The following is a 21,213-nucleotide window of genomic DNA, read 5'->3' as shown; positions in this document are numbered from 1 at the left end:
AGGATTCATCAGTAACGAGAATACGCCGAAGAAAATACTGATGTCGTAAACAATTTCTTCTTAACCAGCGGCAGAACATCTTCCGTTTATTAAGATCTTACGGTAATAAGTCTTGAACACGTGTTATATGGAATGGGTACAACTGTGCTTCATGAAGTGTCCGCCATACGCTTGACTGGCAAATATTTAACTGACGTGATAATCGTCTGGTGCTTGTGGTTGGTGATAATTCTACAGCATTTATTATTGCTTGTTCATTATTATAGTTCCTTGCGCTACGTTGACGACCAGTATCTATTCGCTTCGGTTTAAAGCTACCAGTTTCTCTAAGTCGTCTCTCCACAGCTTCAAATGTTTTGCGATCAGGTGTTCTTCGATGTGGAAAAGTATCACGATATTCCTGAACTGCAGCTAAACCATTCTTGTTAACTTTGCCGTAAATCAGTATCATGTCCGTATACTCTTCAAACGAATACATACCATTTACATTATCTGCCATTATTTACTAAGATAATTACATACACTTATATAAAAATATTTCATAAAATATTTTATACACTTGTATAAAATATTTCCAAATAATCACAGGATCTCACAAAATACAATCTTCACACGCCACAATACAAAAACCTCCAAAATGGTTATTCAAATATTACTTCATGAATTTAATTGTTGATCAGCTGATATTGCCAACCTTTGCAAAGAAAATATGACGATAAAAAGTGTTGAATAAATGATCAGCTGTTACTCACAACCTAAACATTAGTTAATATTTTATGCAGATAAGAATATGCATTTTTGTGCGTCTGTTTTATTTTTAAATAAAGCTAAATTTCAATACCTATTATTAATTTTTTTCCTAAGTAATTCGCATGAATCTTTTCAGAATTAAATCTTCTACAAATCTGTTTAAGAAAAAAATGACCTTTATTTAACATTTATGGAAGTAATCTTACGTTAAACACAAAAATGTGTTATTTCTTTGCACCAAGTCTTGTGTTTTACGTAAGATATCTCTGAAAGTATTGCATTTACAGCTCTGGGAAGAATTTTAATAAATTTTTCAGATATAAAAACATAAAAAAACAATCGTATTTGTATCTTTGTAACTACCTTTACCATTTTTATACGGCCTGACTTCACCAAGGGTTCTGAAATCCGGGCGAAATCTTTCGCTAGGCGTAACTCGCTAACGAAGCGTTTCCGGGCATATGGTTATATGAACTTTTTTACTTTTTTTTAGCTATAGAATAAGCTCTCGAGAGTTTGCCGTTTAGTTTTGAATCACCCTGTATAGTTTTACACTTTTTTAATTTGGCAGAATGTCATGATAACATTTGACACACACACACACACACATAAATATATATAGAATATATAGTTAATTCGAAACATGTCATAAATTATAATATATCAAATGTATCACTCTACTTCATATGTTTACTAATATCTGCATAGTTCTTGGAGGAATAAGATAAGACAAATACTCTCCAAGTGTGAAAGTACATACTTTGTGATATTGCTTGTAAGTCATGCACTTAGAGTTGTTTTTGCAAAAGTTGAATTAGCTGCTTTAGTCAGTCATTGGTGTAGCAAGACAATTTATTTGTTTATGAAGTTTTATTTTATTACCTGCACAAATGCATTTTAGTACGTGAGTGGTAAACTTTTTTCATACTTGTCATTCTCTCATCCTACGTTTTCTGACTTCACCTATTATAATTACTTGGAAATAAAAATATGTAAAGAGTTGAACACGGTTATTATTATTATATATCCCAGTCATTACGATTACGAGCCTTTATGTAAAAGAATTTTATTACGCTCGATTAGAGTACGTCAATTAATCTAGTTGCTCCAAACGATGCTTTAAATTTGTATAACAAAATTTCAGCAAGTAGTGAATTTCTTGAAATTGTCAGAACAGCGTAGGACATAAATCTTGAAATGGAATCTTAAACAGTTTCATTAAAGTTCTCAACAATGTTCTTGCCTCGATTTAGAGCTTATACAAAGGCTAATCTTGGTTTACCACTGCAACATTTAAGTACTTAGATAATACTGATTATGTGGTGTATCCAGTAGGACAAGAAGTCTGAGTTAAAATTTTAAATAGTTAATCAAATGTAAATAGTTGATAGCAATATGAGTGGCTAATCTTGAAAACGCCTAGTCCATCATGACTAAATATTTGGTAAAATCTTAATTCAAATTTATAGAAAGAAAATATATGAAGAGAATAATTAGAAAATGTACCTTTAATATTGTTAAGTTAATACAATAATTTCGTATCTATGTTTCATATTAATCCTAATTTACCTGAACCTAAACACCTGGTTCAGTAAAGTTTCGAGTAAAAGTTCTTCAATAAAAATCCGGTAAAGATATATGTTAACTTTAAAATTAGGAGGATCTTATCAAACAGAATAAGGGGGAGAGTCGATACAGTACAAAGTCGATGGTACTAATAAAAAGTGCAACGGTCATCACCGACAGGTGGAACCTGCGCTATCTCTAACTCAGACTCAAAGTCCAACGGCCTAGACTACTCGGCCTTCGGAACTATTTTATTTTTCTAGTGACTTATGAAAAAGTTTATAAATAAATACTAACATGCCTTAAAGATCTATTATTTCTCATACTACTGTTAGAAAAAATGCTTCTTTAGCGCATAATTTTATATAGGTACTTTATTGCTCAATGTTCCATAAACTTAACAAGGATTTTTCCTTATACCATAAGTAGATAGGAAGTTGTTAGGATTTCCTATTAGGGCATAAATGTTTTTCGATCCGACGTAAGTATGTTAGTTTCTTCATTGGGCAACAAGGTAAACTCACCTATTGCGTAGGTATTTTAGACAGAGAGTAGATTACAAAACCTGGAAGTAGACTCTTTTTGACTGATGTATATTTCTGACAGCTACATACCTTTATAGATATATGAATTGGAATAAGGCAAACTGAGACACCGTAATTAATTTATGACATGTCCGGATCGAAGAATTATATAACGGAAGTAAGCTTATTAGTCCTAAGTATGTATGTTTACTTCGTCAGAACAGCAAGGCAAAAGTTTTCAGACCGTAATTTATAAGGAGGGCTAGGTGTATTCGCTTTTCGTTCGAATAAAATTTTAGAGACCTGTGTGTTTGTATTTTCTTTATAGGGGTACCATGGTGAACTCAGCTGTGACATTGTAAATATAATGAATTTTAACCAAAAATGCCCTACACGTGCAAAAATGACATTAGAGTCAGCTTTGACTCTTTTAATATGAACGATGAACATTTAATAATATCTATAAAATGTATCCCTACTTAGATTTGTAAGATTTACCAGGACTTATAATACATCGCAATTATGTTACTAAGTAGTTTAAAGTTTTCGAATTTCAAAATTTCCTTTTAAGCCACTATCAACCACTAATTAAAAATGAATCTATTTATTTACAGTTTCGACCTAAATTTTACATAAGATGGAACAGCCATAAAATATCTTCTTGGATACTCTAGTGAAACTGTTTGGAGCTTTTTTATGTATTCCACCATACTGCTATATCATAAACAGTACAACAATGGTTATTAATATTATCCTAACTGAACTTTCAAGAATTGCATTTACACTGTGGTCTTACGTCACACAAGTGACAAGGTGGAGAAAACTCTCCAGGTTATCTCGTTGTGGTATGCTAAGTAACATAACGAGTAAATTAGAACAATCTTGTAGTTCATTAGCATAATCTTGATTGTGACGTTTAATCAACCTAATGAACAGGTGATAGAATATTATTCAACATATTGACCTAAAACTGCATAAAGAAAAATATTGTTAATTCACTGTACAAAGAGGAATACAACTACATGTAGCGTTACAGGCTTCTCTGAAATTGGATGAACATTTTCAGAGTCTAGCTGATTTCAATATTGATATGTTCACCGTGCAGATTGAATATATATATGTAATAAAATTGTATATATATATATACATTGTATATATATATATATATATATACATTGTATATATATATATATACATTGTATATATATATATATACAAACATGCTAAAAAATCACTAATGCCCCAGCAAGATAAAAGAGTAATTAAAAGTGTACTCATGAAAGTGTAAGTTAGAATGACGCCTAGCCAAATCCAATTGATGGACATGTGTCGTCATCGATTTTATTTTATTATAATATGTAGCTTGCAATATTTAAAGACTACACGTTATGAATTTTTTAAAGATATTTTACCAAACATTAAATTGATTGTGCTGCGTTTTATTAAAACCGTTAAAATAATAAAAGTCTACTCTTACATTCACCAAGTAATGACGGTATAATTTCAGCTAGTACTATTATATGCATTACTTTGTCAAAATGTCATGATGAACTCATTTTATTTCCTTATTGTGGAATATGTTCATTACTGTCATGGTAATCCATAACAGCAACTTAAATATGTAGACTAATGCCCAGCTCTGTTTATAGGAGTGGCATGAACAAATTTGGGATGGCTTATAATATATAAATGAACATTAATGGGAAGTTTAAAATCAATAGGTTACCAACGAGACATCATATGAACCTAGACATGTAGACATACATAAATAAAAGTTTTTACCCCCTCAAGTAATAGTATCGTAAACGATTAGCCAATAGTTTTTTTTAACAACCTTTTTAGAAAACTTTAAATTTTTACAACATCAGTTACTTGACTACCCATCTATTAAGATTGTGAAATTCAATGTACTCGTGACTTTACAGCAGCAGTATAATTTCATCCAAGCAGAAAACATGTTTATAATTTGTGATGTTTTAATTACGTGAAGTATTGGGGCTCACAAAACAATATTTTTCTAATAGTATTTCAATGTTGGTATTTGATTACATCCATGAAATAAAAACTAATCTTTAACTATTTATCATTGAATCATTAGGCTCTTGGACACAGCTTTGTAAATCTGATGTAAGAGATCCAAGTTAGCGTTTAGGGTTTGAGAATGGCCACTTATTGAATACATTACACTAGTAACATGTATACAAATAATAAATTCGACATTCAACAGTAGTTTGGTTTTTTCATAACTTGTAGTTTGGTTTTGCAATCACTTATTTGTAAAGGATAACATATAGTGAAAAGCCTATAGAGTTACCATTCGACAAGGAAGAGTTCTGGAATAAATTTCCATTGAGTACTTTTACGCATCAAAGCCAGGTCGATCCATTAGAAAATTATACTAAACTACAGTTGTTTATTACGGGCAATAAATAATTATTTCGTTGAGGTTTGAATTATGTTTCTAAAACAGGTTTATTAGTTTTCACGCTATTAACATGGCTTTTAAAATTAACACTCTTTGTTTTTGTAATCCTAATAAAAAATTTGATTTTTTAATAATTTAGTTAATTGTGTTTCTTTATTTACGAGCATGATAAAATAGTGATATTGTAGAAAGGAAACTTTGTTTTTGAATGGCTTTAATAGAAAGTTACTTAATTCCATGTCAAGGCTCCAGTGTACCGTTTTCAAGACGCTCTCAAGTTTCTTTAATGAGTTCATTGAGGCATTATGTTACTTAGTTGTTGTGGATAAATGCGTTATTTACTTTTGTCTATAATGCTATCGTAATTCCGATTTAAATGATCACAGGTCCCATTCAGTATTGCACGTTTTTTATAATTAACTACGGTTTTAACGTAGATTGTTAGGAATATAATACTTTGAGTAAGGTAATATATTTACAGTTGACAAAATTATTTGTATCTATTTAATTTTTAACAGATAATTATAAAGTATGTACCTGTTGATTGAAATGTCAGCGCATTTAAACTCAATTACATTTTTACTAATGGTGTAACTAAAGTATAATAAACTAATAAAAATACAACACTATACAAATCAATGATACTAAATATCAATAAAATATATGTATACTTATAATTTTATACCTATATATATTTGCACTAAATAAACAGCAAAAGAATCTTATATTAATACAGTGCAATACACAAAAGTTTCGAGACTAATTTTATTTACATGTTTTTAGAAGATTACAAATAAAATTTTTGTAGATTCCAAAACATTAATTTTAAAACCATGTATATACTTGCTATACTGTTCAGGCACCCTAATAATAAGAATTATGAAAATTTATTCTAAATAATAAACCACTGCAAATTAATGTTTTACTTAGATGAAAATAATTAAAATTTTAAAGGGGATACATCCGATATGGCTAATCAATTAAACATCCAATGAAAACCATCTTGGAATAAAACCATTTTTAAACATTAACTACTGGATAATTTAATTTAATTATTTATCATTATATTTATTTAGTTAATTAAGTTACAGTTTTTCTCATACTATGCAGAATGCAAGTACATATTATGTTTAATTATTCATCAAGGTTATCTGAACATTGGGCGAGAAATATCCATTGATCGGATTTGTTACCATACAATTAAAAGAAATGGGATGCTGTATTTACGAAATTAGTAGTATTTTCTTTGGAATTTGTAATTCCTGTAAAACCGTTTTGTATTAATTAATATATCGATAAAAATATTTTAAGCGATGTCTTAAAATAATAATAAACGTCACTCTGAACATAAGGTTATCTGAACATTGGGCGAAAAATATCCATTGATTGGATTTGTTACCATACAATTAAAAGAAATGGGATGCTGTATTTACGAAATTAGTAGTATTTTCTTTGGAATTTGTAATTCCTGTAAAACCGTTTTGTATTAATTAATATATCGATAAAAATATTTTAAGCGATGTCTTAAAATAATAATAAACGTCACTCTGAACATAAGGTTATCTGAACATTGGGCGAAAAATATCCATTGATTGGATTTGTTACCATACAATTAAAAGAAATGGGATGCTGTATTTACGAAATTAGTAGTATTTTCTTTGGAATTTGTAATTCCTGTAAAACCGTTTTGTATTAATTAATATATCGATAAAAATATTTTAAGCGATGTCTTAAAATAATAATAAACGTCACTCTGAACATAAGGTTATCTGAACATTGGGCGAAAAATATCCATTGATTGGATTTGTTACCATACAATTAAAAGAAATGGGATGCTGTATTTACGAAATTAGTAGTATTTTCTTTGGAATTTGTAATTCCTGTAAAACCGTTTTGTATTAATTAATATATCGATAAAAATATTTTAAGCGATGTCTTAAAATAATAATAAACGTCACTCTGAACATAAGGTTATCTGAACATTGGGCGAAAAATATCCATTGATTGGATTTGTTACCATACAATTAAAAGAAATGGGATGCTGTATTTACGAAATTAGTAGTATTTTCTTTGGAATTTGTAATTCCTGTAAAACCGTTTTGTATTAATTAATATATCGATAAAAATATTTTAAGCGATGTCTTAAAATAATAATAAACGTCACTCTGAACATAAGGTTATCTGAACATTGGGCGAAAAATATCCATTGATTGGATTTGTTACCATACAATTAAAAGAAATGGGATGCTGTATTTACGAAATTAGTAGTATTTTCTTTGGAATTTGTAATTCCTGTAAAACCGTTTTGTATTAATTAATATATCGATAAAAATATTTTAAGCGATGTCTTAAAATAATAATAAACGTCACTCTGAACATAAGGTTATCTGAACATTGGGCGAAAAATATCCATTGATTGGATTTGTTACCATACAATTAAAAGAAATGGGATGCTGTATTTACGAAATTAGTAGTATTTTCTTTGGAATTTGTAATTCCTGTAAAACCGTTTTGTATTAATTAATATATCGATAAAAATATTTTAAGCGATGTCTTAAAATAATAATAAACGTCACTCTGAACATAAGGTTATCTGAACATTGGGCGAAAAATATCCATTGATTGGATTTGTTACCATACAATTAAAAGAAATGGGATGCTGTATTTACGAAATTAGTAGTATTTTCTTTGGAATTTGTAATTCCTGTAAAACTGTTTTGTATTAATTAATATATTGATAAAAATATTTTATGCGATGTCTTAAAATAATAATAAACGTCACTCTAAAATATTTTTCTCCAACTCTTTTAGTTCATGGGCTAAAATAAAAGGCTTTAGTAGGCAGGAAGGCCATGTATTTTAACCTATAATTTATTGTTTGCATACATTTTTTTAAAAATCGAGGATTAAAAAAATTCTTCAGGTTTAATAAGAATACTGTGAAAATTTTCCACGCGAAACACATTTATTTCTTTAAAAATCTAAATCATTCTAGATAAGTAGTTGCAAAACTAACTTGCAAAAAGAAAGTTTCAATACTCTGTTTCGTATAACTAGTTAAAAAGTAATTGCATAACTTTTGTCTCCTTCTCAAACGTAATTCATTATAACATGCACTTCTGTGTAATAACTTCATTTATGAAGAACAATTTGTAAACATACATCTTAAACTTCATACATGATAAACTAAGCTTATATATTATATATAATATGAATAACTCGTTGCCTTAGAAATAACCTTCTTTACAATTTAAGTCTTCTGCAACTATAAGAATTTTACTTTACAAGGGTTCCTTATTAATATCATAATTGAAATTCATTGATTTCTACCCTCCAGCATTTCTAACACAATCCTCAATCTATACAAAGTTATGTTCGAGATTAAAATATTTTTTCAAATTTCTGGAACTATCCTTTAACTTATTTGTGTCAGGTTGGTTTTTATAAATAGTTTAATTTAATGAGGTAACACTTTTATCCCAGACATGATTATAATCAAGGAATAACAATTATATAATACAGAATAGTTGAAATTTGAATTAATATTTCAAAAAATTTAACCCCAACGCACCAGAATGTTCACTCTTATCCCTGGCTAATACCTTCCAGTAGAACCATTATGGAATGCAAGTCGATGTGTCACTGAATCCTGGCAAACCTAATAGAGTTCAATGATCTGTACATCAAATCACTGTAAATTTTAAACAAATCGGATAAAAAGGACTTGTCAATAGGTTTAATTTAATGCATATGATTACAGTAGGAGTTTATGGCGTTTCCTTAATTATAAAGATTTTAAAACCTAACGTAAGAAGTATTGATTCCACTCCCAGCTTTGACTGGAAGAGTCTGAAACAGACAATCTTCTCCTACTTCCATGATCATGGCTGAGATAGTACCCGACTAGTTAAGGAATCTTTAAGGGGGGCCATTCTTATTCCACACCTTATCATTCCTGAATATCCTGAGATTGTACTCAAAAGTATATATTTGTAACACAAGTAACTCTTAAGGAATTACTGGGATGATTAAAAGACATAGAATCACAAATAAAAGAAATTTCAACAAATTATTAGCCTTAACCCAAATCCGTAGTTACGCATGCGCCATGAAAGACCACACCTTGTATGTGTAAGGATAAAGTGCCATCCGAAAATTATAGCTTAAGGCCAATATAATTTTTGTAATGTATTGCATATTATACACTCAAATTTTTAATCATAAAGTTAATATTCATTTCCAATGTTCAAATAAAACTTTCAGTCAGCCAGAGAAGGCACTACAATGTTTACTCTAGTTTTACTCTTGGTTTTATTATATGAACTAAACTGCCACATTTTAAGATCTCACAAGACGTACTTAGTTAATTTACAAATAATGCTTTTATTGTTTTCTTGTTGCCGTTATGGTTACCTGTAACAGCATTGTTAAAATAGTCGTTAAAATTGGGCTACATCCCATGGAGCTATATAAACCATCACGTCAGTGTTGTTATTTAAATGTAAAGTTTTGTATAAAATATGAAGTCTGTAGGTAAGTTCGTCTTCGAAATACCGTACATACAGACACAGAGACAGGCATAGACAAACACAAAGAGACACATAAATGAAATTTATGCAGCGTCTCGAGTAGTAGCCTTTACTAAATTGCAGGTAACAACTATTATCTATATACTCTTACAGCTCTGCCATATTATTCGTGTATTAGTTCATATTGAGCTGCCATGGATCTTCACAAATGGGCTGAAAAGATTCCATTTTCCATTTGTTTTAACAGGTAATATTTGACGTAGTGTGAACCAAGTAAACATTAATGTTTTATCGCCATATAATTTTAGTATAATAGAGTAACTAAAATTTCATCAAGAGCGATTTGATATTAATTGGTTGACCACTAGAGAATAATACAGCTCTAGTGGACTAAAGGGCTTTAAAACTAATAAAGTTTTACCCATTACGAAAGTAATGCTCTGATATACTAATCCGCCATTCGATACCGTGAACTTTTCTGATAATGATGAGCCACTTCTGGACATCCATAGGATCTCCAGACGTAACGGATATTCACTGTAGGTTCAACCTGATAGTTAAACCAGCCTGTAGCGAACTTTCCTTCTGTGGTTAAAAAACCAAACGTACTGTATACATCCTGTCTCTTTTACAATCTTGTAGAAATTCTTAACTAATGTGAAAAATCAAGGTCGAGATAGATTTATAGAGGATTTTATATATACAATCTTGTGTTTAAACAATGTTTATTAATTCTGTTATTAATCAAAGTTTATTTTAGTACTGTAAAACATGTCTTATAATGTGTAAAGGGTAGAAAGTATACATTAAAGTTAAAATGAAAGCATAATTAATTGTTAGCAAGTCTCAAAAAATAAGTTTAAAGTTTTTCAAATTGCAGAACAATTTTGTAACTGACTCAACATAGCCAAGATTTCTATCAGACTAAATGCTATTCAGAAAATGAAGACAACTGGAATTATAGTTTCCCTGTTTGAGTTAATAACGAACAGCAAATACAGTGTCATGGAAGGAGATAAACTCAGACGTGATTGGTGTTCAAGACAATGACGACAGGTAGAAGACGGCGGAAGTGTACTTCCTTGTTTCAGTTAATAAGAAACAGCAAATATAGGATTAGGACTTCTAAGATGCGGACAGAACTTTGAATGTTGAGTTAAGATCTACTCACTGGATCTAGCACACATTGCGTAGAAACCTGCAGCAGTAACTCCAATCAAAATTTGACATTTTAATTTCTTTTCTTAACGCATTTTAATGGTAATTGTCATTCTGATAACATTCATCATCATAGAACCCAAGCCTTCAGTCTTTTTAACTATCAATAAGCATTTACGTCTCTACAAATATAGTAAACATTTATTTTTCCCATTCATTTCATTGCCCGCTGTCTTGAAAACTTAAGAGGTATCAAAATTTAATGTAAAGAAAAAAGTTTCCCTTAATTTATTTTTAAGTAACTAAAATAGAATATATTCGGAAGACGAAATACCTCTGAAACATTTACTTAGTAAAAACGACAATTCTGGAAAATTAACTAACAATAAATCGTACATTTTCAAGTACACGAGAGATTTGTAATAAGCCAATGCGGAGGTTTAAGAAGTTCATCTAAAATTAACAAATTAACAAAGCCCACTCTCATCCCCCTTCTTTTGACTCTGTCTTATTTCTGCCGTGACGACCGCCTTTTACAAGTACTATTGGCCTCTGGTTAGTTCCATTTGGTACCTATTACAACCTGAATTCTGCAGTACAGTTTTAATAATGAGTGTTTAGTTTTCATTAATTGCATGTTTTATAGTAAGTACAGGGATAGACACACAACATGGTTGTTGTGTTTCCCGATTTACGTGTGTCACAACGCTACGGCATCGGCATGTTGTTTTCTATTTTAACCTAGACTGTAGTTCAATGATATTAGATTGCAGATCTCGAAACATGCTGTTACTGATTGTATTCACTGGATGACGACAAATATACGGAAAATCCTGTTTACTCTGTTTATTATTTACGTACTGTACAGTACTATTTTAGAGTGCTTTTCATAAGGCCTTCAAGTCTCTTTTATATTTAAGAGTAATTTAACAATTTTTTCGTCAATGTAACAATCCACTTTATCGTTGGTTTTATATTTTACGATTATTTTCGATATATATTTTAAGTTTTTCAATTGTATAACTTTTGATTGTTTCTATTAAATTATTATAGATTAGATTGGAATTAGTATATCAATATTTACGTATATTTAGTAATATTTGGATTCATTTTAATAATATGATAACATTTTATTTTGAAATATGTTTAATTTTCGGTTTGTTTGTAATAAAATTAATAGCAAATAAATAAGGTTTACATCAAGAAAAATAAAATTTTGAGGCTTTTATATTGTACAATCCTATACATGATTTTATAAAATAAGCAATTTATTGAATGAGGCGCTCTTCTTATCAGATAATAAATTATACCTCTATAAGAAAGACACAATACTCCAATAATTTTAAATTAATTTTACAAGGCCTTTCGACATGCAATGTCCCATCTCATTAACTTACATAGTTTGAATAGACATCTTACAGATGTGAAAGGTTGAATTTAGTTGTCGAAAAGCCTTGTTAAGCAAATTTTAAAATATTGGAGAATCTAGCGTTTCTTTTAGAGCAATAAAAAGCACTTTGATTATAAATATATTTATTTTCGTTATTCAATTTACTAATTTAAAACATTTAATTTGTTTTAAACAATTTATTTGATTGACAACAATCTGTTTCTTGTAAACTTCGCGTTACACATTACTTTGATGAAATCAAAATTTCAATTCCACTAACAACAATCAAATACATGTGATTAAAGTGGTGACCAACAATAAAGGTCAAACCAATAAATCTTTTCATCAATATTTCGTACAATGTGTTTGAATAAATAAAACATGACGAAGCATAACAAATTATCAAGTATTCCCTAGTGCGTACAACTCCTTGCAGGAAGTTTGTAGCACGCTTGAATGCACCATGAAGTATATCCCAAGTTATATCCTTTGGGGTTGGCGTGCATTTGGAGGTCTGCCACTGAAAATTACTTCGGGGCCTAAAGCTCACAAGGAACTGACATTTTCTATAACTGGCTTCATATGGAGTTTAGTATTCTTCATACTACAAGAAGCTCTCTCTTTTATCGGTATGTATATAACTATCACGAGGGGAAGATTCGGTAATGAAAAGAATAGACCCATGCAATTCTCAATGATTCTGGACTTGGTGGCTCTGCAAATTATGGCAGCTTCCACGTTCTTCAGCGGCACATGGAAGTACTCGAGGATAGTTGACGTCTTTGGCAAACTGGACCGAATCTATCGAGACCTTCAGTACAAGAACAGAGAGGTCAAGATCCAAGTGAATGTCACAGTAGTCTCCATCGTCAGAACTTTCCTTTTTATAATCAACTACGTAAAGCTCATGATGAACGATACACAAGTTCTCATTGTAGTGAGTTATGCAACCTTCCTATTCCTGGAATGCACCCTACTTGCCTTTCTCTTCCACTTTACCCACGTCACTCAAAGTATCACCTTTGCATTCAAGATGGTGACTGACAAGATGAGAGAACAGGTTATCTCCAGCATAATTGAACCAACGGTGATAGACCGCAGCCTGGCTGATGTTGCCATCTTTCGTACAACAAGTGAGTGAATAAGTTAGTAATTTTAGTATTATCACTGAAAGTGAGAATGGAAGAAAGGGAGGTATTAACATAAAATGATTTGTAGTAAACGTAAAAAGTACGTATCCTTTTTGGTAATTTTCAGCACGTAGGAGATTACTACATATTTATTTATACTGCAGATTACTTCAAAACAATAATTCTTACAAATATATTTGCATGTACTTTCATTACCTTATCTGTGATCTCAGGTAGTACTGTCTCAAAAATACAGCAAATTAAGGCTCTGATGAACACCTACTGGATGCTGTGTGACGTCGTACACAAGGCTAATGATTTCTACTGCGATCAGCTGATGGCCGTTATGCTCTCATTATTTGTTCACGTCACTGTCACGTCCTACTTCTTCTTCTTGCACGTCAGATCTGGTAACGTGTTGGACATGACTATGGATGCAATCTGGGTCCTGGTTCTCATCTGCTATGCGATTCTGGTTGTGAACTCAAGCACTGAAGTCACGAACTGGGTTAGTCTTTTGTTGAGAAAGTTATAATTAATTATTTATTTACGTAACAAGTACCTATATTAACGTTAACTCCCACCAAAATGATTCCCTGTATTGATACTCGTAAGAGAAATTATACTCATCAGTAAAAAAATTATAACTGTACTATTGTTTACGCCTTTTGAAACACACCTTCTTGTTCATGTCTAAAATAAATAATATTAAAAGTGATTTGATTAAAGTATTTTAAAAGTTGTTAAAGAATATCTCGTTTAGTCCCAAGATTTTCATTATCATGCCATCGATAAAAAAGGAGCTGAATGCTATTAAAGTGATTAATATTTAATTGACGAAATTAACCATTGCCCCTCTTTTGTGCTACTAACATTCGAAACTCGATTGTACCCTACACGCATAAATGTAAGAAAATAGCATTTGTTTGCATAAATAAAGGATTTTTCAAACCCAATGCTTGCCTATATTTTAATAGAAGTGTAATACTAGAATAAAAAGTTTTATAAATCTGTGATGAGTTTCAAATGATTGATATTTTTGCAGGCTGAAAATACATCATTGATGGTTTGCAAATTGGTAAACAAAAATATGGATCCAAACTTTAGGAACGAGGTAATGAAATCATAGCCTTGCATTATTATCATATTTGAGATTTCGTTAGTGAGAAACTAATATAATATTAATGATTTAAAGCTAATATAAGTTGTATAGTTGTATAAATTGTATAGTTATATAAATAGGGTTTGCACGTGAAGGAAGGTTAAATAATTAGTAAACTTAAAACCTACAGAAACTACGATTCGGTAAGAAATATCCCCCATTAAAATGAATATATGTTATAAAGCGTTCAAAGAATACTCTCCCACTTGTTGGTAAAGAACGAGATCCGATTTAACTCTGACTGTACGCAAAGAGTCAAGCTGTAATTGACGTAGAAGCTAAAATTTTGGGATTACCATTTAATCTGTCTAGAGAATTAAAATCATAATTTCTCTATCTCGAAATGTAAATCTTGTATATATTTTTGTTCAATTAGAAAATGAGCCCACGAATCGAAATAAACTATAATTTACGAGTAGTTATTGATCATTTGATTTTCTCTGTGATTTGATTTAGAAACATTTATAGATACAATAATTATTGGTAATAACTGTACCTTTCAGATGTGAACCTACTTTAATGGATTGGTTAGTATTATACAAAGGTTAAATCTTTTAACTTAACGTAAAATATCATATGCCAAACGGGAAAGTTCTTGGTTAATATGTTATGCTAACCGGGATTACTGACAAAAACTAGAAAGTTGGAGCATGCATCTAAGTAACTGTAAATGCAAAGTGACGACGAACTCAGTTTCTTGTATATTTGTTAAATATAAGAGTGCTTTCGATTGTAAGCAAACTTTGAAAAGACGTATTATATTGAATTTACTTTTTTATATCACGTAAAGTCGTATATAATTACGCAAGTGGTTGCATATTCGTAGGGAAATTACCTTTAAAAGAGAAATGACATGTTAGCGAACTGAGTATGTGTCTACACACTTAATAATTTTAAAATATTTAAATAGTTAGCTTATGATTTAATCTCGTTAATATGGTTTAAATCAAATAAAATTATAAAAAAGCTGACTACTGTAAACTATTAGAAAGTGAAATATTGCATTAGTTCATCCACATCGACCACCGTTATCTAATAGTCAAATCAAGTTGTAATATATTTAATTTTGTTATCTGTGTAACATTACTGTACAGTTATTCATAAATAATTAAGCTACAAACAAACTGATAAAGATACTCGTCTCCACTCACAAATCATAGTCTTTGTGGGACTTTTCCCTGTAAATGTATATATTTGTCAACTGATTGTCACCTAGTGGGCGGTCTTAAAACGTATTATTAAAACATAATTATCAGGATAATGCTTTATGGCTGAGCGTATAACACTATGTCTTTAATTATTTAATGAACAAAACGTTTACTGTCAGTAACTCTCAGTTTTGAGATCTGCTATTTTTATCTCTATTCTAGTGAATAAATAACCTAACACATAAATACAATCTGGGTTAAAATGAACTATCCGTGGAAAGAGTGAATGACGTAATTGATTATTATTATAAACAACCTTTAGGTTTTTCCTTATTAAATGCCTCAAGCCGATGTGTTCTAGCTGAATGAGTTCTTGCTGCAGTCGCCTCACCACAACGCAAGATTCTCTGCTCGTGGCTTTTTCAAGATCCACAACGAAACACTAATATCAGTAAGACTTTACTAAATTTAAACATATTATTTACTGTTTTAATTGTGCTTCTTAGTGTTCTCATATATAGTTTCTGCTTAATCTTTCATTGAACTATGAACATTTCCTTTTAGAACGCATTTTAGGTTTTAGGGAACACTATAACCTAAAATAGTTTATTTGGTCTATGCGAAAATACCATCCCCCATAACTTTTATCTGAATAAAACTTCTTATTCACATAGTTTTCGATATTTTCGAGTCAGTTAGAAATGGTACATTACATAGATATTAAAAGTTGCGGTGTAAATAATAAAGGTGTAATTTGAACATAAAAAAAATCATTTAATTCTTAAAATTTGTTCAAGAATATTTCAATACTTAATGCTATAATATTATTATTTTATTATTATTATATTATTTAAAGTATGCTGTATGATACTTGTAATATGCATAGAAAGTTTAAATTATAGGTGTATTATTGCAGTTAACCTAAATGTTTCTTGAAATTTTGTGTTGGTTTAAACCACATGTAATGTCATTAATTAGTCTTTTTTTAGTTTAAATACGATAAACATTCAATAAATAACATTAATTATTTGTGTGACTAATGTAATAACTTAAGAAGGATCCTGTTGGTAATAATTTGCTTAAGAGTAAAAACTATTTAATAGCAATATTCAGAATAACTGTTAAAACAAGTTGAGGCGATCCCATATCGTATTGCTGTACTTTTAGAAATTTATAGAAATAAAAGTATTTCAGAATGCGTTGTTCGATTTAATTTACAAAAGTTAATTTTCTGTTGCATAGTATTGTCTTATTTCTCTAACTTTTAGTGACGTTAATAAACGCTTTTAGATGTCACCCTTCAATATTTCAGGAGTTTTCTAAGTAGGAGTATAGGCTAAGTGAATGAAATCATCGGGTACCTTCACAGCGATAACTAGGTATCTATAGACCATAGGTATCTTCCTTGGGACCAGTAATGTATAGAAGGAATATCTCTCTCTATCAATATCATTCTTTATTACACCATCCCAAGAAGCTCTGAAAGTTCAACAGAGACGTCATCGCATATATTCGCCTACTAAATTTACTTCTCCGGGATTAGTGTCATTAATTATTACTTTGGAATCTTTTGGACTACCTGGATATTCCAAAGGGCTTCCACAAGAGTTATTTGAAATAAGTATCTAACTTCATCAATCAAATTATGAACATTTTCATGTTTGTACAGATGGCTGGAGCGGCCACGAATAACCTGGTGGTACTGATCCAGTTCCAGACCGAGAAGTAATCTACATAAACTGAAGAAAACTTGTGCAGGTATTAAATACCAAATCTGATTGGTGATATGAATTGTACTTCAATCGATCGTTTACAATTAATTTATATCACAAAATATTCCGTTTAAAACCCAACAGATTTCTTAGCACGATAAATTATAAAAATATAAATCTTATTGTATTACTTACTATGCTTCAACATATGAAACCTAAACTGTAACTATAGATATGTAAAACACTTTGACATTTTATTACCCATTCGTTTTAGATCAAATAACGGTAAGTTACAAACAAAATAAAAATAAATTATTATAAATTATTCTGCAATGCTTTTAAATATATTTTCTGGCAACTGCTAAAAGATGTCTGATAATATAAATAGCTTTGAATTTTTGTTTGTTTATTTACTTACGAGTAGAATAATATTTTTTCTACAATATGAATTAATGTGTTACTATAAATTCCTCGTTAATAGTATATCAATAGTTAAATTATTTTAAGATAATGTAAGAGAAAACTGCATTTAAATTTGTCTTGGTACACCTTAGAAGTATTAGGTCCTATACACAAGCTCTTATGTAGATCTGATAATATCCCAAAATAGCATTTAGGTAATTGATTAAAAAAAACCAATTATCACTCCCATCAATGTATACATAGCTGTGAATGTTATAGTACAGTAATATTTGAACGTGTGAAATATTAATGTTTATATATTGATGAGTATTTGAAGTGGAATATATACGTAAACTATGTGACAAAAAGGAATAAACTATGCACTTTGCCACTTGAAGAATTTTCTTAGGAGTCACCAGTTGAAGCAGGTGTATGTGTCTTGGTTTGACAGTACCATGAGGTATAGGATATTGCATTTTGGAGGTGCATATGCCACTGTTCCAATCACTATTGTAATGAGCCAAAGACATGCCTTGCGAAATATATACAATGTGAAATATAATTAAAGCATGAGCTACATTTTTACAGAACACAATATTTTAACTTTCACACAGATTTATAAGGAAGCCTCAATTGTGTCCACAAGATTTTATTTACTTGCAATCTAAAACCATAAAATATATCTACCAAATCTAGTAATTATATTTTACTCAAGGTACCATTTTTCAAAGGAATATATTTTTATTGTATACATCAGTTTTGTTAACTTGGCCCAAAATTGTTTAATGACTTTGTGAGATTATTTGGCATTGAGGTTATATTTGACTAAAAACATAAAGTTAAAATCAATGTAATTAACTTTTTAAAAGAATTAGATAAAATGTTTGTTGAAATTGTACTATATAACAGCAATATATATTATTTAAACTGCTTGTACAACTTAGAATATTTATTTATTTATTTGGTTTGTAAACATTAAACTCAATGGTTTACCAATGTAATATTTATTACGTACTATTGTTATTACTGAATTATTTATTCGTTACTTATTTATTGTTTTTAGCCTCATAGAATGTTTATTTATTTGTTATTAGTTTTCATATATAATAGTTTATTAAAATATTTGTTATTATAGTTTATAATTATAGTTTATTGAATTTTATTACATTTGAAACCGCCTACAATATATTTTTATTGTCTGTTGCTTGTCGATTTCTATTGCTTGTTATTTCATTGTTCTTGTGCATTGTAAGCAAATAACTATGCTAAGGAATTTGCTTGAAAGTGTGTTAAAGCTGTACTGTTAGAAAGTCGCATATACGTATTATTTATACTACAGGTTGCACACTTGGATTATTTATACATAGATTATTTATTTATTCGGATTGGGAATGTCAGATTCTATTGATTACCACTTTTTTTAGTTTACCACCAATTTATTACTTATTATTTTTATCACTGCATTATTAATTTTTTATCTACGTATTTATTTATTCATTGTAGTTACTTGGAACTTTATTGTTTTAGTTATTAAATTTCAAGTTATATTGCTTCTTATCACCTACATTATATATTTATATATTATTGCTTGTAAAATTTTAATGCTTGCAATGACATTATTTTTGTACATATAACAGTTAATGCTGCTTTATTCTAAGTATTATTATAATAATCACGTGGTATACTATTTTTTGGATTTATACTGCTTTGGCTGGTTTATAAATTTAGTTTAAGTAAATAAAATACTATGGGAATATGAAGTGGACAATGAACCATAAGATAATTATAATTATGATTGAACTAAACTCCCGCACTCGTCGCTTGAGGTGCACTGTGAGGTAAATTGTATTAATATAAGTATTTTGAGAAAATGAAGAAGATTGAACCTGAACTTGATTATCTTTATATAATATCCTCATAATTACAACCAAAGCTTTTACAACTTCCAAAATTACAATATGCTGAAATGGTCAGTAAAACTAGTTAATGATATCGAAAATTAAACGGTGCGTACAAAATAAATTGTACTCGAAATTTTATCTTATTACCTTGCTATGCAACTTAAAAAAGAATAATTTTGAGTGCAAGACAAGTTTGAGAATTTCTGATATACAGTTTGTATAAATTTTTTAACAATACATATAGAACTATAGTTGTATATTTCAATGAAACCAGACGTAAAAAATAACTAAAATCTTAACAAAATTAAAACTAACAAACTCTGAAACTGTGCATAAAAATAATAATAACTTACTGGAATAAATACGGTAACTCATAATTGTCTATGGTACTCTGCTGTTTCCAACCAGAGCATGTTTTAAACAAAGAAGCAAAACAACAGATAAAATGAAAATATAAAATATTTTGGCAGTATTCCAGTAAAGACTCACTACCGTGACATAAAATGGATGTTTGTAGAAGAGAAGGATAATGGTTCTTGTTTATGTCAACCTAATACTATATTTTAACCTATTAACCTATTACTATAGCTATAGTAATCAGGTAGTAATAACAGTATCAGTTTGGTTCTTTACTTCCACACTTTGTCAGGTGCCTGATAAAAATACGAGTATAAAATATACATGTTTTAAAGTTTTAGGCCTTAAATTTATTTCAAAAATGAGTTATTTTATTATGATAATGCATTGTTCAGCAAGGTTAGGTCTACTAAAATATTTTAATTCATTTGATCTTCATATTGTTTATATGTTTCCTGAACATCACCTATTTTTATCTTCGGAGCACTTTCAATAGGGATTGAAACAATATCAGAATCTAGGCTAGTACTAGGCCGAGGTGTGGAATTGTTACAAACTGGAAAAACGTTACCTCTAGGTTGCCTAACATTTCTTTTTTTCTTGAACACATTTCTTGGCTTCTTAAGTCTTCTTCGTTCCATTATAATAATATACAGGGTGTCCAAAAAGTGCCGGGTCGGTTAAATATTTTTCAAAATATTTAAAATAGAGCTACAAAACCTTACACAAAATTACTGGACATAAAAATATATTTTATCACATATTCAGTGATCCGCTACTTCCTCAGTACTTCCTTGCGGGTTATCCGTTTGAAGTCGGGTTTGCGGCTCTGTACTCTACTAATAAAGACCTTTTATTTGATATGCATATCAACCTATGCTTATATTTAAGATTTTCTTCTGACTCCTAGCGGGCCGCCCCCCTGAGGAAGTAGCGGATCACTGAATATGTGATAAAATAGATTTTTACGTCCAGTAACTTTGTGTAAGGTTTTGTAGCTCTATTTTAAATATTTTGAAAAATATTTAACCGACCCTGGACTTTTTGAACCCAAACTCT

At 29.9% G+C, this 21,213-nt stretch overlaps 1 protein-coding gene across 1 annotated transcript; it reads left to right on the top strand.

The window, feature by feature from the left end:
- Positions 1–12,805: 12,805 nt before the first annotated feature.
- On the top strand, positions 12,806–17,511 carry LOC124368136. Its single transcript, XM_046825410.1, has 4 exons — positions 12,806–13,475; positions 13,706–13,980; positions 16,144–16,233; positions 17,452–17,511. Exons 1-4 carry the CDS (start codon positions 12,806–12,808, stop codon positions 17,509–17,511), a joined length of 1,095 nt encoding a protein of 364 aa, XP_046681366.1.
- The last annotated feature ends 3,702 nt before the right edge of the window (positions 17,512–21,213 follow it).

The sequence above is a fragment of the Homalodisca vitripennis genome, chromosome 8 (genome assembly GCF_021130785.1).
Source record: "Homalodisca vitripennis isolate AUS2020 chromosome 8, UT_GWSS_2.1, whole genome shotgun sequence".
NCBI classification, from domain to species: domain Eukaryota; kingdom Metazoa; phylum Arthropoda; class Insecta; order Hemiptera; family Cicadellidae; genus Homalodisca; species Homalodisca vitripennis.
The sequence above is the reverse complement of the archived record's forward strand: the minus strand, read 5'-3'. Positions and strand labels throughout refer to the sequence as shown.

Bases quoted from the DNA above. Each gene is read 5' to 3' on its own strand.
- LOC124368136 (XM_046825410.1), top strand. From the start codon at position 12,806: ATGAAGTATATCCCAAGTTATATCCTTTGGGGTTGGCGTGCATTTGGA. The intron at 13,476-13,705 runs GTGAGTGAATAA...CTGTGATCTCAG, and splicing joins TGCCATCTTTCGTACAACAA to GTAGTACTGTCTCAAAAATA. The intron at 16,234-17,451 runs GTAAGACTTTAC...ATGTTTGTACAG, and splicing joins ACAACGAAACACTAATATCA to ATGGCTGGAGCGGCCACGAA.